Raw genomic sequence first — 24444 nt, 5'->3', positions numbered from 1 at the left:
CTCTCCTCTCTCTGCTCTGGAATCCTCTTTTATTTATGTGAGTAATACACACCGACGTCTCATTTGAAATGAAGATTCCTAAGTCTCGACAAGACAGGGACACATCTGCCTCTTCTAGGAATAAAGCAACTAAAGGGCATTCATCTAAAATGGAAAGAAAATATTAAGTATAATCTTTCATTTTTCTCTTTTTGAACTATGGTATGGAGTTTGCATTGTGGCAGATAATAAGACAAAACAGGAAAAATGGGAATCCCTTTGGAGTCAGTGGCAATGCTCTTCTTGACATCCATGAAATGAAGACTTGGCCCAAGGCCTTTGAATCTGATTGTGAGATACAATTGCAATAAGAATGGCTGAACAGTGAAAGAGCACCAAAATATGTTAAAACTGTTGCTGCACGGGGAACAATGGAAGACAGAAAATGATTGCTGCAGTTCAGTGACACGCTGAAGCAACTCTATTTTAAAAACATGACTAGATGGATGGAAAAGGAAGGAGGTTCAGCTGTCCAAACAAGGATCTCATTTAGAAAAAAAAATTGTATTTTTAGCTACCCTACTGTCTTTCAAAAGAACAGTTTGTGTCTTCAGTACTACTGCAGAGCTACTTGCTTATGTTAACAGAGCAATACTGTTAATGGAGCAGCAAATGAGTTCAACATCGTGCTGCAAATAAACTCGGTTAAGTTTCAAAAGAAAAGAGTGACTGGGAGGAGAGATGATTGCTTTAACTTCCAATAATCTTGCGCTTGATGTGAAACTTGAGGTTCTGGTAACCAGCTGAATCTTTAACATTGATTCCCATAGTACAGTTTTCAGCTTTGTTTAATGAGAAAACTTAATTTTATCTGTTTCTTTCTATACACAGTCACAATTACATTAAGGTGTACCTTGAAGCACACAGCACGCATCCCTTCCTTCCTCTCCATTCCTGCACGCTCCTGAGGTCTCCCCTGTGCCAGCATTAATGAACATACAGGTCACAGGACGCGTTCCTGGCCAGATAGGTAGTGAACCAGGCACATAAAGAGTAGCACAGCTTAAGGCAAAGGCAGAACTGCACTTTAAGATACTAAGTATTAAGTGATTAATGTTATGTTCAGTTTTGAGTTTTGTTGTAGCTCCTGTGACTGACAATTGAGAGCTACTGAGCTGGTGAGGGGTCTGGAGACCAGGTCATGTGAGGAGAGGTTGAGGGAGCTGGGCATGTTTAGTTTGGAGGAGAGGAGGCTGAGGGGAGACCTCATTGCCCTCTACAACTCCCTGAAAGGAGGGTGTAGAGAGGTGGGTGTTGGCCTCTTCTCCCAGGTGAATAATGACAGGACCAGAGGAAATCGTCTGAAGCTGCGGCAGGGGAGGTTTAGATCAGATATTGGCAAGACTTACTTTACTGAAAGAGCGGTCAGGCACTGAACAGCCTGCCCAGGGCGGTGGTTGAGTCACCATCCCTAGAGGTATTTAAGAAACATGTAGATTTGGCGCTTCGGGGCATGCTCTAGTGACAGAGATTGTAGGGGTTTTTTTTGTGTGTGTATGGTTGGACTCGATGATCTCGAAGGTCCTTTCCAACCATGAAGATTTTATGATTCTATGACTCTGTCCTTACTGCACATATTGGAAAGGACCCTGTGCCATCTCCAAGAAATCTGAAATCCACAATATAATCAAACTGAAACAGCAAAAATCACTAAGGCGTGAGAGCGACAGAAGAGTCCTGCGGTGCCACACAGCCTGTGGGTAACTTAGCCTGTGCCACCTGCGCCATGGACAAAACACAGCGTGGCTGAGTCAAAGGGTTTGTTCTCTTGGGCTTCTCAAATAGACCTTGCAATTATGTGGAGAAACAGGTAGCTGAACAGGGGCTGAGTATCACCTCAGCTCCCTTATAGAAAAACTTGCCTTTATCACAAAACCCCCATGTGAAAACGTGCAGGTCAGATGGACTTCTCAGGTTGTTTAGACCTTGGGACAGCCATAGATTTACAAACTACCTACACTTCCACAAGAAGCAATGGGCAGCAATCGCTCTGCCTTTGGAAAATCGGACTTCAACCTGGAAGCGTTGAGAACGTCTGAAGAGATCTCCTCTTAGTCTTTCTTTTTCTTTCAGGTGCCACTATGGTAAACCAGAATCTATGCACCTTGCATGGTAATGCTGATTAATATTATATGTCCATCGCATGGAATATTTATTCTATGTATTTTTGACTTCAATGAACTGCCATTGGCCTTCCAGGAATTAAGTTTTAGAATTTTGCAATTTTAAATTGGGATGAACAGGTGACTGGTTTCACTGGTCATTTTTTTCCCTGTTTGCCTGTCTGTTTTACAAGTGCAGAATATTGTCTTGGATAAGTAAGTGAACATCTTATTCCAGTATTTCGAATAATGTTTTCCAAACTCATGCCTTGTTTTGAGGAAAATCTGATGATACACCCATTTTCAAATTTTCCTTTATAACCTTCAAAGCCTGTAAAAACTGCAAACCTGAGCACTTCACCTTTTAGTTTCTTACACTGCATCTTAACACAGGTTTAGAGGGGGTTTTTGTGTAGTTAAAGGCCAACTAATGTAATTTGGCCATTAGATTCTGCTCTTTACAATTCAGCAACAGTTACAAAGTAAATTCCAGTTTTCTGAAACTGAATCAGCTCTATCTCTTCTAAAATATTTCTCTAAGCACTGATCTCAGGGATCAGTAAAACCAAGGAATTAACAAAGGATTTACAGCTTAAAACTAGCAGATGATATTCAGATGTGGTTAATATCACGTAATCAAAATCAAATACACCTATTCCTCAGTTTGGGACTTACAGACAATTTCTACACCCTGAAATTTTATATAAAATTAAAGCACTGATTTTAATGACAGTTTTACCCTAGAAGCAGCCTTTCAAATAAACCCAATGCTTCTTTGCAGTTTTAGGAAATACCATGAGTAAAACATTTATTCATCAACAAACAACAGGTGTGCTCTTTAGATTAATTATTGGCCAAAGAAAAGTGAACGAGTCTCAAGGAAGAAAGCCGTGTCTGATGTTTGATGACTTTTAATGAAGAGCAGAAGCATGTGAAAAAGGATCTACATGACCTTATTGTAACGGAAGGTATAAGAAAGCTTCTTCAAATGAAGGAGATAGATGAAGCAATCTTATTTAGATGGCGCAACTTCCCAGAAATGCTTTCAGCCCAGCATAGCCTAATCCACCATGGAAGGCTCTATAAAATGACATAAACTAAAGCCATCTTTGAAGGTAAACACAGAACACACATCCTATATTTAATAGGGATACGCCTGATAAAGCAGTGAGAAAACTGAACCGGGAGGTCAAAACCTTACCGCATATGACTGTTCAGTGCACCTCACTCAGCCTGGCACGTGAACTGTGCGATACGACAGCAAGCTACAGCCACTTACACAGGTTGTGTACACGAGAGCGTGACCCTGTCCTCTAGCGCAGAGCAGGAAAAACGTTGCTAAATATCCTCCTCAATCAGCCGCTATGCTTGTGCACACAGGCGCAGTAAGTTCTCTGGCAAGTCACACGCGCCAAGAGCCCACAGGAAAAAGTTCTGGTCCGCTGAGCCATGCTCTCCACCGCGGGCTTCGGTGGGATGTGGGGTGGGACCGAGTCTGCCTGCCCGCTCCCAAGGCAGGCGTTGTGGGTCACCACATCTCTCCACAAGGCCACAGCTCGCCCAGCCTCAATGGTTTCAAAAGAAATGTAACACCACCACCACTTGACAACAATGACAGCCAAAGTCTTTCTGAAGGAAAATGACTCTCGAAGAAAGCGTGTATAACCCTCTGTTCTTTTGGGACTGGGAATTGAAAGACTTTTTGCTCACCTCCCTCATTATCCTTGTTATCGGCACAGGCGGTTTCCATGGCAACGTTGCATCCAGGCCCCCTCCAGCCGGTCTGGCAGACACACTGCCAGCTGTTCTGACCCAGCGTGCATCTCCCGTTGCCATTGCACAAATCAGGGCAGCCATCTGGTTGAAGAAATGGAGAAGGTAAGTACAAGCCACACTCATTCACACTGCCACTCAGACTTCTGACAATATTACTGTGCAGACAAAAAGGCTCGTTCCTGCTGGCGGGACAAACGCTCTCCTGGCCCAGAGCCACCGCCCTGGGATGAGAGGGAGGGTAAAGAAAGGGGATGCCTCAGAGAAACGGGGATTTAACTCAAGCCAAAAGAGGAGGAGTCCTACCATCAGCCACAGTATGTTTTAAGAACCCTGTAAAGGTTGAGATCTTGAGTTAAAGGCAGTAGACAGAAATAAGAGTGTGCTGACAGAAGATCACAGCCTCTTATTTTTCCCGCTGTATGTGCATACACCTATATGAAGGAGAATGGCTTCTGCAACAAGCCTGTCAATGTTCAGAGTCCCTTTTACAGTGTGCTGCATAATTCTCCAAAGCTTCTCTAAACACAAAGTTTCTATAAATAGCTTTGAAAATATTTTCCGTCTTCAACAGTCACTTTAGCAGACCTACTTATTTAACACTAAGTTTACTTCCCTAGGTTTACTTGTATTATGATGTAGCATTTCATGCTTTCTGAAAGATACGTTAGAAGAGATATCCCACAAAAGCTGAATGTTTTGAGTGGACTACGGATACGACGTGACCTATTGTATAGCAAGAGCTGAATTAGGAACAAAAATATTAATTTGCTAGGGTGCTTGCATATTCTAATAAAGTGTCCATAGATAATAGAACTCCACCGCTTTCTCCTGAAACTAAATGAGTCTCAGGAGGCAATACTGTAACTTACTGGATATTCATTATGAAAAAAGGTAAGAAAAACAAATTCCACCCTGTAAGGTGCTTGGAGCCTTAGCACATACAATCCAATCCATCAACATCCAATCCACGCAAGCGTGCCTATTTGTCTGCGGAGGCGAAAGAAGATTGGAGAGTCCTGCAGCAGACCTCTGGCAGCACCTTTCCATCAGTCTGAGCAGGAGGAGAAGGCTGTGTTGCCACGCTGACAGTAGGTGTTGCATCCCAACCATTCACAAGCTCTCTCCTTTGGGTTGGAAATACAGCCTAATCCTGCCATCTCTACAGTCACCAGAGAACATGGAATAATTAATTTCATTGCTGTTGATCTTGGGCAGAAAATTTAACCTCCAAACAGCTCACAAAGCTTCACTCCCTCTCATTTTCCCCTCCACTGGCAGCGATGGGTCACTGTCGGCATTAAAATCTGCAGGGATCCGCTGCAGCCCTTTGAGGTCTCATCGACTTGCTGGGTTAGTCCTTTGCATCAGCCACCGTGACCCCAAGCTGTGACTATTAATTAAATACTCCGCTCGCTCCCCCAGGCATTTTAAGAGCACCAAGGAACTAATGGGCACCCTACTGGAGTGTGGATACTCTCGTCACCAGCTCTAAGTGAGGAAGTCAGCAGTGGGAAATATCCTGAAAGCAAATAAATATGTTTGCTTTGTCTGAGCAGCACCACTTCACATGTGCAGCGCTGGAGAAAGACCAAGATGACAGTAAGTCGCCTTTGTGCCCCTTGGCCTCTGCAGGTGACCGGGAATGGAGCAACTGTCAAACTCGCACAGCTTTCATTTAAGTGCTGAAAGGTTGAATAGCCTTCCAGAAATCCCTAATTTAGACTGCTTGTGTGTTTCTATAAACCCGGTCAGAAAGCCACAGCTCTGAGTTTGTGTCTCCTCCTAACTCGGCCCAGCCGCCTTCGCTGTAGCCAGGTGATGTTAGAGAGAAGTTCCTCTGACCCCACACTGGTTTTCACGCTGCTGCAGGAGCTTTCCGTGCGGAAAAGCGAGCTGCCTTGTACCCAGGGCACTCACACAACCGGTATGGCAATATGCAAGCATTCACATTTACTCTTCCTCGTTGGGTTGTTACCTGATACATTCATAGTGATTAATTAAATTCTAATAGGACTAAGTAGTCCACAGACACATTAATTTTCAAGGTAATTCTGATAGTTTCCTTACCTATTTTTTTTTAAAAAAGAAAGAATGCTGGTCCTGTGGAAGGTGCTGCACTGAGACCTTTGGGACCTCAGCTGTCCCACAGAAAAGGTTCTTTATAGATAACAGCAACCAAAGTTTCTGTGCATTGTCCTACCAAGGTGCCTGCACCTTCATCACTTCTAGCACTGGCACAGTGGAGTAAGACAGCCGACCTCTGTCAACAGGGCCAAGACCGATCAGTTTGTTTTACAGAGAAAGCTATCAGCAGATAGAAACAAGTCCTCACAGTTTTATTTCAATGCTGTTCTGTAGTAAAAAAATACGGTGCCCCTTTCATGTAAATGTAAGGTTATTTTTGCATTACATATCTTAGCTATAAAGAATTGCACTTACTTTGCAGCACAGGTAATATATTTTCAAGGCATTTATTTTATCTCTTTCATTTGTCAGGTTGTTTGAATAATAATGCTTGAGGGGAAGCACCGTTCTGTATGACAAATTATTTGTTTTAAACGAAAAACAAATAGCGATTGTGAATATACACACACAGTTGGCTTTATACTGAGGCACTGAAGAGAATTAAATCACCGAAGCAGTTTGCTTTGCAGCATATGAGCAAGACGAAAACATGAACAGTAGGGAGCTAGCAAAATCTCTGAAAAGTTTTACGTGCAGCTGGGGATTAATGGACATGACTTTGCTTTTAGCTTAAGGAGAGAGGCAAGCATCACTGGTATAGACATGATGTTGCTAGGAAACTCTATGCTACCTCTACAGAGTTTATTTAACTGCGGCCTTCCAGAGACAGACTTCATGTTTCAATAACATAAATATCAGAGGGAAGGGAAAAAAACAGCAGTAGATGACAGTAAGATCCAAGTACTTTGACAATAACGTCTTCCTTAAAAGGCCTATTAAATTAATGATGTATTAACTTTCAAAACAGCTTTAAGTATGGACAACTATTTAGATATTTTGCATGGTTACATGTGTTTCTGTACCTGTGCATGTGCATATGTGCATTTCTGTTTATGCCTGTCTTTCCTCAAGGAAACATTTACATAGTATTATAGTCTGTTAGACCAAAATTTGTTCTAACAGCTTGTTGACCAACTAGACATCAGAGCTCCATTATGACCTATTAGTAACAAGTTTTCTTACAAAAAAGTTGATATTTAGGCAGCGCACTGAATCTCTCTGTTTAAATCTTCCTCCACGTGCACGTGTGCAGTGATTAGTACAGACGAAGATCCTCTGCACACAAAGCATTTGCACATGGCTAACGGGCTTCAACGCACTTCGATGGGTTTTGACAGTGGACAAGGTCACAAAGTGCCTGACTGAGGAGCCCTCGGAGCCTCAGCAAATGCCCTGTGTTCACAGCCGGCCATGTGCTCTTTGCTGGAAACGCACACTGTACGGAGCATATCCTAACACTAAGTGCTTTGTTAAAGCTTGCTTTCATCCTGCAGTCCCGGCTCTCACCGAGCAGCGTGTTACCTCCTGGCTGTCTTATGAATTCACTCCCAGAGTAAGGTAGTCAAAGAGAGAGTAAGGTAGTCACAGAGGGAAGGGCTATCAACATCTAACCTTAAGAAGTAATCCGCCGTGGTATGAAGCTCTCAGCCCACAGCACAGCAAAGGGCCCTTCGTGCTAAGCAGACAGGTTGCTATTCCTGGTGCGTAGAGAAATTCTACTCATCTTTTCCATTACAGTATGCTTAATGGAAAATGTCAAAAAGCTGGGTTAAAAAAGAAGAAAGTGCTTGTTTAAAGTGCTAGATTGACAACCTATTTATTCACAGAACAGGCAGAGTATGGGCAACAGCAGTTCAAGCGTCTCACACTTCTAGCAATGTCTCTGCACAGGCTGCTGCTGCGAGAGGTGAAACACTAATGCAGCCTCCCTTCTCTTTCCGTCTCCAACTTGTCTCTGGGACTGCTTACTGGGAGCTTTAAGGCAGGTACATACGCATTTACAACTGAAACAGCAAGAAAGATTTCAGTACTTCTTACGATATAGCATCAGGAAACTGTCACTAGCATTGTGTGGGACCATCAGAGCAAGAGAAGGTTTCAAAATCAGAGTACTAAAACTCATTCCTCTCCATACCACGGACAGACAAAATGCCCAGCTTCATGTAAAATAAATGCTGGAAAGTAGCAGTAAAGGGAAAGGAGAAAAGAAAGGCATTATATCTCTGGATCTAACAGAGAATGATGTAAAGTGGCGTTTTGTACATGTGAGATCCCCAAACACTTCTTAGCATTCTCACCGAACAGAACAATCTCTATACGCGTGCAGTTCTGCAACACCAGGGCTAGTGTTTAATGCCTGAATTTATTTCCTCTCTTAGTCTTTTTTTCAGCTCCCCAACTAAATTGGAGCAACAGAACAAATTCATTAATGGATTTCACAGTGTTTCTTGCTTCTCTTTGTTCAAACAGGCTGTTACGTTCTGAACTTGCTCATAGTTTAAAAAAGCCCATTTCTTGGCAAGTTAATATCCTACCACATTTACAGCAGTAAGTAGCATGAGAGCCCTGATTTGTAGATCACAAGGACCTGAAGACGACTCTGAAACTCTACAATTCAGTAAGCAGAGATCTGGCATATTGATCTGTTTCAGTGCACGGGGACACTTGCCCCCTATACACCTGCATTGGCCTTCAGTGCTTGAAAGCCCTTCGCTTACGTTTCCTCAGCGTGTTCCTTCCAATGCGCGATGATCACAGCACATTGCAACGAAAGGTGACACACAGTACAAAAGAATACTCAGTAACAACATGAGAGGACTGTGGCTTAATAATAATAAAAATAAAACTGTGGTATCTTTGCCATAAAATAGTTGAGTTCCTTCTTCTAGGAATGAATTAGATTTCTTTCTCTTGACTGTGCCTAACACTAAGAGGAAGAGGATCTACCACGGATGCTAAGTAAATAATGTAGTATCAGAAGAACAGGACACTATTTAAAAAAACACTATGAGATACGAGAACACGTCAATATGAAAAGGAGTATTTAGTCAACTACTACCATATATATGCAATTGTTACATTCATCTTATTTTACATTACTAATATTCATGAAAAAAGGATCAAAATGTTCAAGACCTTTGGTCAGACACAATAGGAAAAGAAAGCTCCTGTTTGAAAGTCCTTATAATCCAAAAGACAAAATGAGTTTAAAATACGAGATTTTGTTATTTGTTTGTAGAGCTCCACATTGCCACAGTCCACGATGGGGCCTAGAAGATGCTGTAACAATACAAATTAAAGTGCGTTTCATAATAACAACAGAAAAACAAATAGAGAGTCTAGAAAACAAGAAACATTGCTGTTACCAAGGTCATTGTGAGCAAAATTAAGTCTACTGCTCCCTCCAGACCTATGTAAACTTTATCTATTTCTATAGTTTCATATTTTCTAAACTTACGAGATATTTATGAAAAGCTGAATTTAACAAGAAAGTCTGCAGAATCATTATGAATAGTAAACGAAATCAATATGGACAGTGCTTGTTTCTAAGAAAGTGATAGCGCCGGATATATTTACGAGGGAATACTCATAGGTTTTATCTACAGTGAAATTATTCTGAGATTAAATTGTAAGGTGATTAATTCATTTTTGAACTCAGCAAATTAATTTCCAGTATCTAGGCAGTACATCAAAAATTGTAATCCCATCTGGGTTAAATTCTGCACCAAATTCCTTTTCATTCCACTGATACTAACAAACTCTAGGTATACAAATACACGTGTACCCAGCTACCCAGGCATATATAGATTTTCCTTCGCATGAACTACTTTAAATCTCCAAAACAAACATTTTAAGTAAATCAAAATATAAACACACGCTGCCCAATTAATTTGTGGTTTCAGTCTAAACCTTAATAATCATCAGAATTCCCGCTCACGGTGGGGCAAATCATTCTGGAGAAGAGGGAAGGGAAAGGAGAGCCAGGGAAAGAGAAGTTAGAGAAATCATGCTCTTTTTAAAGTTTTCAGACTTTGAGTATAAGCCTCTTAGTATAATTAAAGGAAAAAGGGGAATAGGAAAGATGGAGGAAAAAAAAGGAACGTCTCTCCAGGGGATATCTCGTAACCACTTAGAGAAGCGGACAATGGTTACAGCCTCTACTCGGTTTGCACGTTGAAAATTCGACGTAAATAAAGAGGTTACATCTTCTGTGTCTTTCTGACCCAAAGCTGTCTATCAGCCATCTATGCCCCAAACTCGTCCAAACGATATCTCCAAGCAGGCGGAGCGGGCTCCCCGCACCTCTCCCGCTTTGGTGCACAGGTAGTGCAGCTATAGTCTGCAATGTCGTAGCTCCTGTTCATCTTTCTGCCTAACCCCATTTCACACATCCTGATCCAAAGCGCGCTGGCAGAGAGCGGAGCCTTTTCATAACCTTGAATTTACGCTGGACCAGGTGGTCCTATGGGTGAAGATGCCCTGCAGTAAAGAGTATGTTGTACAGCACCGTGTTTTCTCGCTCACAGGATACACGTGAGTTTCAAGAGGAACATTTAAATTACGTTTGAATCACGTTTAAATCCTTCTCTTCTCATTACAGCCGTTAACTACAGAACTGTAGCAAATAAAAGTAGTCTGGGATACGAAGGTACCTACAGTATATAGAGAAATGACTTAAAAGCAGTAATGACAATAGCCTGTTTAATTTGGATTTTAGAGGATAATCACTGTTTTCATATTTTCTATTCATTCCTTCAGTGAGTTGCTGGTATGCCTACGGCTATCTAACAAATAATAAATGAGGTACATAGAACAAGGTACCTAGCAACATTGAAAATAAAATTACACTTTTTATTTGCTATTGTTATTTTTTAATCCTTCAATTCCAAAGCCTGAAGGGCTTAGTTAAAACCAAAGAAAGGGCATACAAACAAAAAAAGACACAAAGTATTACGGTAGGCTCACAGAAGTTACATTTTACAAAATAGTATTTCAACCAAAATAAACCCAAACGATGTAACTGAACGTACGTCAATGCCATATAGTACTGGCTGAGTGAAAGCTGAGGCTCCTTTGAGTGAGTCTGGAGAGCTCCAGGACAGGCCAGAGCCATCCGGAAGCACCGGCTCAGGTCTTCAAAGCAGGACAGTCACACAGATTGACAAATTGTTAAGAATTAACCCAGCCTTTCAGTGTAATAAAAAGCCTGATTTCACTGCTCAAGCACCACGGCAGCGCTGCCTGCAGTTCCAGAGAGTGCTCACACCGAGCAGGAGCTTCTCCGTGGCACTGAAGCATTTGTCACCAAGATGCTCTGCCTGGCTTCCCTCCTCCTTTCTTTTTCCCTTGTTATTTTTGAGAGAAAACATTGTTTAAAATGTTTTAGATACCCTAAGTATTTCTTTAAGCCGGATATCAAACAAAGGAACGTATGGAATAAATAACTACTTGCAGATGTGCTGAGGGAGACGAATCCATGCCTGAGTTAAAACTAAAGACTGGGCCAGCTACACTTTTATTTATTGAACAGGCTAAAAAAATGGGAAGGATGAGAAGTAAGTTTCAAGAATCCAGAATCCTGATTTCCTCCACTCTAATACTTTTTGCGCAGGCAGACAATTATGAAAGTTAAGTAAGGTTCCTTAAATTGCCTGGGATATGTAAGCCATAACAGCATTTCCTTCTAAATCGTACTTCCTATGTATCTATGCAATTTCTGTCTTTCACATTTAAAGGTAGGAACTCACAGAACATCCAGCTTTCCAAACGAAATAGGAAAACGTGAGAAAAACATGTGTGACTCTTTAGAAGAGAAGTAAACCTCACACAAAGGGGAAATGCTGGTATTAAAAGGAAGTATTAAGAAAAGTCACTTGCATCTTCCCAGAGAAAAAAAAAACTATTAAAAAAAAAGATACACACACAGACACACACACACAAAAAAAAAAGAAGACAGAGGAAAGCTCATGTTGTAATATAGGTCACAAAAATTTGAGATTGAAAAAAAACCCCACGGGTTTCAGAGCACCATGCCTTGTTAACAAGGGATTGTCCTGTTTTATCCAACTTCATTTTAAGTGCCTCAAGCTGCTGGGCTCCCATTACTGTCTTGGAGGGAGACACCGTCTTGTGCGCAACCAACGAGTTCTCTAACTGTCTCCAGCTGTTGGTGTGAACCCCCCGCTTCGAGCTGCCCACAGCTGGGTGGGGAAAGAGGGTGACAGTTTGTGCTACACTGTCCTGAGACTTGAAACCAAACAGATCAACTACCAAAAAATCATGTCTGCTCAGAAGGTTCAGTATACACAAAGAGCTTCAGCTGAGCCCAAGAATTCGCGCTATTTATATATAGATACATATATAAAAGAGTTTCAGAAGGAAGGGAGAGTGCATTGATGGGAATTGTAGTCATGAGACTGAGAAGGTTCTGCAATGCCAAGAGACCAAGTGCTCTGCTGTAGGCAGGAGGCCAGATCCAGTCCTGCGAACGTGGGATGTCCCCACACAGCCCCCCCGACGTCGGCAGACCGCAGGCGGGGCTAAGGGATGGAATGAGTGTGGTAAGCAGGTACGCTGCCTGCACACCCCGACATTGCTAACCTTAACGCAGAACCTCCACATCACACCCTGCACAGAACCCAGCTCTGCCCACAGTGGCTTTATCAAGGATCAGGTGACAGTGGGTTCAGACGCGTACCAGCGTAAGCAAAGCAGTTATACAAAACATACGGACGTAAGTAAAGACACAGCCCAAAAGCTGCAGTAGCTACACCGTCTCCTCTTTAGGCCAAGCAGATTACTGGCTGAGATTCTGAGCACGAGCTAAAATGTGACCCTAGCAGCACATTCAAGTTACACAGCGTATTCTTTTCAAACAAGACTCGCATTCAACTTATATTCATATACCCTATAAAAAAATACATTAGAGATGCAGTAAAATTTGTATTTAAGATAGCTGTGTCTTTCAAATTAATCTTACTGTAACAAAATCCATTTAGAATATAATTCCGGGTGAAATTGCGTTCATAAAACCAGTACCACAACCATAATCTTTTATTGTATTAATGTTTCTGATATGGGATACACGGACTGGCATCATCCTTTGTAATATGTGTTTCTGAGAAAGAAGCGTTCTCAAGCTGGATTTATCTCTAAAATAACGTCTATATAAATAGTTTAGTGTCAGTGTAATGATAAAGTGACCTATCGGACAGGATGTGTAAATTCAGTCAATTGAAGAGTAACGAGCAAAACGCTGACCTCATATTTAAAAGAATATATAACCTAATTAAAATGTGATAACTAAAATCCCTACATTAATCACACTGCTATGGCATGGAGTTTCAGTCATTTGTTCATAAAAATTAGGATTCACACAGTAATTGCTACTCAACCTCCTTGCACACAATGCAAGTTGCTTTTTTATTATTTGAAATATGTGGCGGCCACAGCTTTTCAAAAATACGCATTTGAACTTTTTTGAATAAACATTTTGCCAAAGTATTGGTATACTTTTAGATAGACTTATTTGCTAGAAAGCTTCAAGAATCTCATGCACGCTGGTGCACAAAGACGTGTCACATTTCCGTACTCCTTACCTGTTCTACCCTCTGTGTCATAAGGAGAGACGAAGAGGAAAAAAAACAACATAATTTTTATGTTAAGTGATGTCTATATCTGGCAAAAGGATACTTGATATCATGCTGTCAAATCCCAGACATCAGATTTCAAAAGCTCAGTTTCATTTGGCTAACTGAAATTTATAAAATTCAACAAAAATGACCTCATTTTTCCAGAATCACACCAACTTACTGAAGTGCCTGTAGTATTCTATTCTAACTTTGGAGGAAAGCACGAAGTGATGTGGTTTTAAAGATTCTTCTAGTTTCACGTTCCTTTATGCAGTTTTCATACAGAGCCCAGACAACAGAGGATGCTGCTACTGCATCCCGCGCCCCCGGCAGATGAAGCTTGCCAGTGGAGATGGCGTGGTGCCATGCTTATCCAAAGTGGAACCCAACTTAATGATGCCGGGAATGCAGCCTGTATAATATTAGAGGCAAGCCCTACCCTTCGCCTGCTCAGAGATGAACTTCTAAAATCCCTGTATACATCAAGATGCCACAAAGGTAGGCCCCGATTTCAAATATTCACAATCTAAGGCCCTGCTGATATAAAAAGCACAAGATGAGGGCTGCAAAGGGCAGGAGCGCTTATTGCTAGCAAGGCTTTGTCTGGTAGCGCAGAGTCCTCCCAGACCTCTCGTTTGATTGAAAACCCTCCAGTGAGGCAGATGTACTTTTTCTCTATGAATGCCCCGATGGGTCAGCAGAGGAGACTACATTGTCACTGGCTTGCTTTTCTCAAGACACAAATGCCACGCAGCATTTCCCCGACTTTACGTTTTAAAGGAGAATCACCGTCAGTAGCTTTACTGCTCAGGAAATACTTTTAAGCAAGAGTATTTGTTCCAACAAAGTTTCAGTGCAGAGGCAGGGACTGTAAATGCCAAACCAAGTGAAATCAGACATTTTCTGCCAAGCTAAATGTATAAGTACATTAAATATAACCACATAAAAGTAATTCCTTAGGACTTATGTAGACCTAAAACTATTCTACAAACAGGATACTTGTAATTAAGTGTGAAGCACTGTCCTCTCCTGTGCTCACACATTTACCTCTGAATTTACTTCTCTAAATTAGATTTGGTAAGAATAAAATTATTTTTAGCTTACATGCAAACAACAACGGTCTAATACAAAACAGTAACAAGGCCAACTTTCAATCTCCGGTTTCTTCAGAAGCAACACAGAGACAGAATCAGGGCGAACAAGCAAACCACCAACAGGTATGCCGTGCGGAACATGAGAGCTGACGCGACACACAAGGCCTTGGCATCTGCCCTGTCAGACACAAGGCATGCTGCAAACAGTGAAAAGTTTATCTGGCTGAGAAAAACTGACAAGAATGTAAAATTAACCGTTAAATATGAAGTGGCTAGACTTCCTTGGGATCACATCCTTCTTCACTGACCAGACTGACTCTCGATCTTTCGCAGCTGTATCAGTAGAGGGCCAGGACACAAGCGTGTCCGCATTGGCAAAATTCAGCCAAATTCAACGGAATTACAAGGATTTCAATCAGCTACTGCACAGCCTCAAGGTTCACGGCAGTTTGCTGGACCCGGGCCCTTCATGTAATAGTTAGCATATTGGTCGTTCTTCAGGAAAGCATGTGCTCTCTCTGGTTTCTATGCGTTAACTGGCTACCGAGCATGGTGAAACCCCTCGGATTATAAACTGCTGCTGCTGGTTTTACAGCCCTTCCTCCCTCCTGAAAGGGTCCTGGATGACCAGTGCTTCTCCTGGCCGAGGCAATGAATCACTTAGAAATGGGCATTTCCTTTCATCAGACTGGCAGGAGCCTGACCATTCCACAAAGAAGCAACCCTTGGATGTATGCCTTCGAGCAAAACATCACCAGTATCATCAAATTTTCCATTTCCAAACATTTTTATAAAGTCCTACTAAAGCTAAACTAACGTTCCAGCCCTAATGCAGTTTTTGACTTTCGGGGAAGAGACAGTTCCCAGTTCAGTCATTAACTTCAGAGTACGTTCCTTCACTTCACAAACCCTGCAGGCAGGGCACGCAGGAGCCCTGCTGCCGGCCCTTCTGAGGCGCCGCGCGCTGCTCCGCAACCCAACATCTACCCGCATCAGCCAAATTCAGCTAGGTGGATACTGAAGCATTTCTTCTTAACAAGAACAGGCACATCAAATATTATTTTAATTCTCTCCCCACTGGCTTACTAAAGAAAGGCAAAATCAAGTCCAAGGCCTTACTTCTTATCTGGGAGGCTCAGGATATTTAAGAGACTGCCCAAGGTAGAGGGATGGAAACTGGGGCCAGGAGCTCTGCTAAACTGACAAAAGCTAATCTAATCCGCGTAGGAGGTGGAGATTTTAAGAAACCAGTTCAAAACTCTGGAATGAATTCCTTCACTCTATAAATAAGGTCTTACATATATATTTTAAAAAAATAAATCACATATTATCCACTTTTGCTCCAAATACCAACTGCATTTCTTTGACCATAACTCCTCTCATATACAAATAGCTTTACAAAGCAGAGGAGTTTAAGTCAACCAAAATGCTCTAGTAAGCTCAGCAGCATTTACAGTGACCAAACAGAACTGTTTCCCTTACCCCAGTACTACTTAACAGGACTTTACACTGGTATTTCTAATCCTATTTGAATTCACAGATGTGCGGGAATGGGATGTGTGCACACACACGCACGCACAAATAGGGCACGACAGCGAGAACAAGCAGATATTCTATACTCATGTTGCTCAATATGCTACAAAGATGCTTAGCCTGGGCGCCAAGTGGTGAGCAACAGCCCATCCAATGTACAAGCACGAGGGTTTGAGTCAGTCTGCCTTAAAACTACGGGCCCGAGTCCCACGTCTGACCTCATAACTAAGGTCTTCAAGGAGGAGGTTGGACTAGATGACCTCCTGACATCCCTTCCAACCTGAATTATCTATGAACCCTTCAGTTTAAGAGCTTATAATTCACAATTCTCAGGGCAGGGAATCCCAGTTTTCTCAGGCATTATTACAAAATAATTACTTGCTACTCGTCAGATATTGATGTCTGCATAGAATTTATAATTTGGCAATTAACTTTCAGCCATGCAAATGCAGATCCTCTCTAAGTGTGCGGGTTGTCTCTATCAGAAGAATAAATATGAGCCTTAACATAAGCATGCACTTTCCTCCATTACTGCGTAACGGATTAGTATGCTCTAAGAGCAAATATCCCTTAATTTGGTACAGAACTTTGGAACCCCTTCAGGATGAAAAGTGTTTTCTAGGCAGATGTATTATATTTTGCAGCTGATCTTCTTAAAGTATTAATTATATGGATTCCAGTAAAAGGCTGCTTTTTATTGGAGTCCAAACCCTTCAGCTGTCCCAAAGGAAAATCAGAAGAAAGCGTTGAAGAAAAAAATAAATTTTTTCAGAAGTATTGTGGGATAGCGTGGAATAAAAAAAGCCTTAGTAACGTACACTAAATGCTTCTCATACCCCTTCTGGCTTGCAGGAATCCTAACTCTTCATGGCAGTAAAATATGATTAAGTAGCGATGAAAAATAATGGATATGTGAATATTAAAATAAATATATCTCACATGTTTGTTAGAGCTAGAATTCACGGAGTTTAAATACATACAAATAAAAAGGATGAAATAATGCCTACAATATAAGAGCAGTACTCTGCCACATAGGCTACATATGTAAAACAAATTAAAATACATAAACAATACATTCTGTGTGTTGTGAGTATTTCTGTACGCTGAGTTGTTTGGCGGATGCAGGACAGAAGATGAATATTTCACTACATAAAATATATTTTATAAACATGCCTTTAATTCTAAAGCGCTATGCATCCACTCTGCAACCCTTTTCAGTACACATAACCCTCAGGAATATCACACAATTTTCCAATTTTTATATCTACCAACTGCACAAATAAGTAATAAAAGCTACAGAAATAAAAAGTTGTTTTCACAAACAAACTGTTTTTAATCCTGCACGCACAAAGCGTAGGATAGCTCTCCTTTTGTTCCTTCTTTATCTGCCTGAGTAGTGAAGGGAAAAACCTCATAATCCTGCAAACGCAGCCAGTTGCCTTGATATTTAAATACTAAATAAACGTGGGAAACTGATTTTGATCTACTACGGAGATCATCTTCACAATTTCACCCCCCAAAAAGCCAAGGGTATTTAATCTGCACTTGGAAGAAATTTGAAAGGGAAAAGACTCCTTAAGCTCCGCTTGCTTTATATTAAAAATATTTACTACGTGTCAAGGGACAGCTCTGCTCCTCCCCTGGCCTCGCTAGAAACGACCGTAACCCTCTGGAACAAATACTTAAGCCTTTCTGTTTATAGACAGAATATTTCTTTTCCATGTCTCAGCTAAGCCATCAGAAGAACCAACCAGGGCTTTTAACTTGGCTGCCTTGCATCTATGTTTGACGGAGTTTTAAGCCCCGCTGGGACAGGCAGGATGTTATTAGTTTTAACGGGACTCCTTGCTAGGAGCGCTTCTCTCAGGAGGAGAAACACAACATTTAAGCGAGTTGGAGACGCAGCCAAGAAATCTAGAGATGGCTCCACCTTGGCTTCAATACGATTGTATGATCAATACATTGGATTAATCCACTACAGTCACTGATTCATGTCAGGTGACAAGGGGCACAACTATGTGTTGTGGTGATATTGGCTTCAGTTAAAAAAAAAAACAAAAAAAACAGAAAAGCAGGCTTAACATTATTAAAAACAAAGACCAGTCAGAAGGTCAGTGCTTTTCCAATAACAAAAGAGCCCCACCCCAAAACAACAATACCAAAGAAAAGCTGTGCACGGGACATCTACAGGACAATTTGCTACAGTTTTGTGCAATTTACTCTTTGCGAGACTGAAAATACAGCATGCGTAGCTGATAGTATCTCTAAACATATCAAATAGAAGTCAAGGAAATGTCACTTTTCTGTCTTCCATCCAGGTCATTAATTAGCATTATTAACCCTCAGTGTTCAAATAAAATTATAGCTTTGGTTACCGTACTCTCTCCGTTTCCCATGATTTCAATTGGATATAGTATAATTTTTCATCTCGTATCCACAGTTGAACTGTTACCACATTCCAAGGAACGTTAAAAACACGTATTAATTAGGCTTTCCCTTAGCCAGTAAAAATTTGTTCAAAGCTGTGAAACCAAGCAGTATATTTCCCACCGTGCAGCAATATTTCCTCAGTTCGGAGCAGAAAGTGCGAAGTGCTGCCCTACCATAACCTGCAGAGGACTTCCATAATGCTCCACTCTCTATTCCATGACCGGCGAACAAAAGAACACCTTGCAACACCAAAATGTCAGTTGGAGGTCTCTCACCTGAGGACTGATGCAGTTTGACTCTATTGAGTTTACGAGATCTCCACGGCTCTTAATCAAGGGAAGCGAACTCTGGAATGGCTTTAGGTTTCAGAGTAAATAGGTACGCGGGAATACATTTAATCAGGCATAGTGCAAATCCAATTTACTGTAATAACTTCTGTAAGCGGTTAGGAAGTGTCTGCAAAAATCCTTCTTAACTGGGTATCACTTACTGGAAAAACTATCCTGCAGTTTAATGACGTCGCCGTCCTCCTCAGAGTGCAAACCAGTAAACTGGAGACATTTACCTGCATTTTCCAGCATGCATACCCGCTTCTCATTCTGAATGAAGCAACTTACTAATTTTAATTATTTCCTAAGCTGGAACAAAGCTACCTACTTCAGGTAAGGATCAGTAGCCGCAGCCCTGTGAAACATCTTTAATAAACCTGTAATTTTTAGCCACAGGACAAAAAAAAAAATAGCAGCAGCGTTGAAAAGAACAGGCATCTTCCTTTCCCCTTCACTGTCATTTGTTCACGTTTGAATGACATCTCTCCTCAGATTTTATCTCAAGCAATAAAATACAGAAAATAAATAATTAAGATCTAGGGGCATATTCTGCAAATAACTTTTAAGAAAGCTCCCATTTAACATCAATAGAAACATTCACCTTAAGAAATCAGACAGATTATACAGACCTTGCTAGAAATTTTTAAAAATACGGTGTTTTATCTCAGAAATGCTGACAAAAATCCTTAGTATAGCAGGGGAAACTGTAACCATAAAGGTCGAATAAACAGATGCAGTTTTAAATGGAAGGCAAATATGTTAAATTACCTCAATTCTGCTGAATGGATATTTCCCTTTACAAAGCATCTCATACTTAAAACATTCCACGCAGTAACGCTTTCAAATTAGGTAATAAGGATTTTAGGAATTTCATGGTAACTAGCAATACAAATCCTGGTGAAAGACGACAGACTTTACTTATCGCATTCTCTGTGCATGGAAGATTGAAAGATTAAACGGAATGGAGAAATCACCGGGTTTTAATAAGCACTGCCTTCATTTAATTTTAACAAAATTTCATGTGGTATGAAAATATTAACAATTTCAGGAGACACTTCAGTGTATCCACAAAATTTGGTATTTGACTGATATCTCATATGTAATTAAGTCTTTTGATAAAGGATATGAACTTCTCTTTGAAATTAAGGGGGGGGGTGAGAGACCAATTTTGATTCTCCTTTTTCTTCAGCATATGAGCAATCAAAACTGTTAGAGAATATATAACAAAAGACTGCAATGAAAAAATCCTAAAACTGATAACCTCTGCAGGCCCCTCTGGATTTGAATTAAGGAAAGCTGCAACCGCAAGCGAATGCCTGGGCATCAGTATAGATTAATTCATGTCCCCCTCAGCCTTCCAGCTCCTGGTGCAAGAGTAACGCAGTATATACATTGTTTAGGCTTCTGGTTCGTAAACATCTCTGTAGAGGGATAACGCAGGAGCAACGAGTGCAGACCTGTGTACACAAGTTTTACATTTTCTATACTGCAACACTCACCAAGTATTTCCTTCAAGCGACTGTTGCCCTCTCAGCTCTCACAAACAATGTGACCTTGACTCTAATAACCTGTTCTCTTAATACTGAAGGCTTTCTCCACTCTAAATCAATATTTCTGACTTATTTTGGAAAAAAAAAAAAGTTTCAAGCATTCACAGGACACAATGAAGATATATATGGATCGGCTTCATGATAAAGAATCAATTAATAACGATCCAAGGGAGGCAGTAACAAAAAGCAATTTTAGCCTTAGTTTGCAAAGAAGCCAACAAAAAGATGCATTGGATATAAAAATCTATGTCACTATACGCTTTCTCCCCCAAATTCAACTATCTATTAACAATGCTGCATGGTGAGCAATGTCAACCTTCATTTCATATTCCTAACTCCTATGCAGCGATTTTCTGTCTTAAATCTAAAACATCTTTTCAGTTTGTTTTTTTTTTTTTTTTGAAACAAGAAAAGGCACATTGCCATTATTTTTCCTGTACTGTTATCAAATTACTCTGAAAAATAATAATAATGTAAGGAGTCGAATTAATCAGAATCTGTTAACATTTTAACAAATTCATATCGTGCTTTCACTTTTCAGCAGTAAGTAACGATCCACGGCTTCCTTCTTTCAGTAATACTTCTCTTGTTCAAATGCAAGTGACTCTGCAATTTAAAAATACAAGAAAATAGGGAAGAGGGAGAGAGACACCCAACTGCCTTTTCTGTAACTGCTTAATTCTGGGCACACTATCTTGCATTGTGAAACTGTATGCTATAATGCTAATTCCTCGATTAATTTCAGAGAGAAGTGATCTATAACCCAGCATATACACATTTTGCCTTGCTTTATTAAAAGGAAAGCAAAGAAGTCAGATCAGTTTATATTCAAAATGTGCTGAAAAGTTGATGGCAGCATACTACATTAGGAACCTGAATTCTACTCCTGGGTATTCCCAGTGGCTAAAACAAAAAGTCAGTTCTTTCATCTGTACTAATGTGTCTCTGGTTTTAGGAGAATCAGCATCTCCTGGGACATTCGGGGGCCTGTGTTTGTGCATGCTGAATTTACAAAAACAGCTTCGGAGCTACTCTTGAGCAACGCATCCCACAAGAAGCTCAGCAATGCCTTTTGATTCCTAACAATTGGAAAATACAAGTCTTTGAAGCAGTACTACTTTTAAGATCAATAAATCACCATGTGCTAGGTAAACGTTATTCCTAAACTGATCTTCTTTTTTTTTCCTGTTATTTTGTTCTTTTGGGTAACTGTCCTATTAGTATCATTTCTAGCCTAAAACCACAACCTAGTAATATTTTTTCACTACCAACTGATTTAGTTTTTAATTAAAAACAATGTTTTGTAATCATGATTACACCATTATATTTATTTCTTAGGTAGTAAAGCTACTATCATTACTATTTCTCTTCAGAACAGGGACTGCACCTTGATGCACTGTGGTTCTTTAGCTCAGTTGTTCAATGCTCTGAAAAACTATTTGAAGGCAAATTAAAACATATGTGGTCTAGATACATTATGAATCTTACTCATTTGTCACACTCATGAATAACTTTACTCTTTCAACATCTACCTAAAAAAAAAAAAAATCTCATCTGCAATTTTATGATTAACTGGAATGAATACAGAAGAGATTCATCTTTACTTTCTATGGGTTTCTGTAAAAATATACTAAAATGTTGGAAGTGTATATACTTTTTAATTATAGGAAAGATTACCTGCTAGCTCGTGTAGTTCAGTCTACCCTAATCACTCCACAACATTGAAGAAGAAACACTTAAACCTTTCCTTGCAGCTATTCTGTATGGTATCTTATTTTACAGCATTTTAAAAGCAGGCCCCTGTCTATTGATGCCGAGTTGATCAACCTGCTCTGCGCTGGACTGTTATAAACTGTGAACAGGAACTAAAAATACAATGGGATCAGGAAAAAGCAATAAACCCTGACATTGACTGGCAGTTCGTGAAAATTACGTCTCCCTATTTACAGAATGGAGGAAACCCACAGCCTTTTAAAAGGCGTTGTACCGCAGAGAAAACAGAAATGAGCTGAATAGGAATTCAGTGCCATCATGTAAGCTGTGTTTGAGAGGATGCAGAAAGTGTTTTACACTTGAGCATCTGCGACTCACTGCACGGCTCCCAAGAACCAATGAGACAGCACAAGAAAAGGCAACGATTCCCAGATGTTAGACGCTGGTCATGGGCCGTAGAACCGGCAGATTACAGTAAGGCAGGAGTAAAAGTATCTTCTAAGTTCAGTAGACCGAGAGCCAGAAAAGCATCACATGGACAAGCAGACAAACATACCTCTTCTGCCTAAATTGTCATTAGGGATAATGTTATGATCCACGTCACGCTGAAGTCTTTGTGAAAACAAAAGTTACTACTATTCCATGAAAACTGTTTAACTGTTTGAGAGAAGTATTTACTTAGAGTGAAATGTTTAAGTCAAGTGTGTAGCACCCACTGCTAAAGGGTGAGCGCTCAGATTTGAAAATCTCCAAGGAGACAGCTGGACCATCAATCCTTTCTGCTCTTAACCTGTTATTGAATGAAGAGAGAATGAGGATAAATACAGTAACCTTAATTTCTCATGTCCCACTTTTCCTTTGGCTTTTAGTACTATAACTGTGAACTGCCGCTAGATTAATGGGACACCAGTGTTGCTTTGTCTCTCTCTCTCCCAGCATGGACGTGTTTCGAGTACAACTGACAGAACGAGATGGACAGCTATATGACAATCAATACCATATCACTGAAAACACTACAGAAGTACGTCCTGGAAATTGCAGAAATCTAAACACTTAGTTACAATTTTCTTGGCAACTATAAATCAGGCAATAATGACCCCAATATTAGTCCAACCATCTGCACTTTCAACATACAGAGATGAACATGGACCAAAACCTCAGACCTCAACACCTTCGAGAACGCTCAGGTTTGTATTTAGTTCTTACATTTCAGATACGTAACCAATGTTTGTCATTTCTCTGGGTAAACAAGATATACTATGTTATATGATGATTTCTGTTGGACAGAAAACTTTGCTTCTTCGTATATGTATAGAAAAACCACATTTAAAATGAAATAGACTGAGGCTACCTACAGGAATAATCTCCAGAAATCAGGTTATCCTAATAAGCATTTCATAAGCAGGTCAGAATAGGAATGGAAAGAAAGAACAAAAGAATAGAGCTGAATAACATAAATTTTGTAAAAACTTTGTTCAATAAGAATGGCTGAAGTTACCTCATAGCCGGTACCCTGAACAAGTCCCCACATTCAATCCTTAAGATCTTTTAAAAAATTGTATTTGTAAGGGCTTTTAGTGAAAGGAGGACGTATCAATATTCAACATCAGTGTGTATTTCATCCTCAGTGAGTAGTTACTGCACAAGAGATAACTGACAGTTTAAAGAGAAAACTTTCAATAGTTTCATTTTTTCCCCAAAGCCCTAAATAGATCACACAGCAAAATCCTGAACTGACACTTCAGAGATGCTACGGAGACCATTTTTTCCCTTTTTCTTTTTGACACTAACGTTTTAATACAACATTAAACTAAGAAAACACTAAGTAGAGAATTTCAAAAGCATCAAATATCTTAGGAACACAAGCTTCTAACTTCGAATGCGTCCTACTGTTAATTTGATACTATGTAGGAATCGGAGACAAAATTGTCAAGAAGCTGCAAAGGTAAGGCCTCGTGTCTGAATTGTTATTCCACAGAGTTTGCAGCAGTCAGGCAAAACGCATTTGCCTCCATTTGCATCTTCAAGCATGAAAGACTATGTGAAACTGATACTGAAGATACAAGAATTACACTTTGAGAATGTGTAAGCAAGAATGCAAGCGATTAAGGAAGAGATCTTTTAACAAGGAGGCCTCAAAAGGATGGGCAGATACTGTTCTCTTTTGTATTTGTTTCTTAGTAAGTATAAATATTACATATATGTATTTACATATATAGTTC

General features: G+C 40.3%; 1 protein-coding gene across 1 annotated transcript in view; it reads right to left on the bottom strand.

Moving 5' to 3' along the window:
- Positions 1–24444, bottom strand: part of TENM2 (teneurin transmembrane protein 2) — a 1855021-nt gene that overhangs the window by 50493 nt on the left and 1780084 nt on the right. Inside the window, exon 30 of the mRNA XM_054217271.1 lies at positions 3852–3998. Coding sequence (XP_054073246.1) covers positions 3852–3998 — 147 coding nt within the window. The remainder of the gene's footprint in view (positions 1–3851; positions 3999–24444) is intronic.

The sequence above is a fragment of the Rissa tridactyla genome, chromosome 11, assembly GCF_028500815.1.
Source record: "Rissa tridactyla isolate bRisTri1 chromosome 11, bRisTri1.patW.cur.20221130, whole genome shotgun sequence".
NCBI classification, from domain to species: Eukaryota; Metazoa; Chordata; class Aves; order Charadriiformes; family Laridae; genus Rissa; species Rissa tridactyla.
The sequence above is the reverse complement of the archived record's forward strand: the minus strand, read 5'-3'. Positions and strand labels throughout refer to the sequence as shown.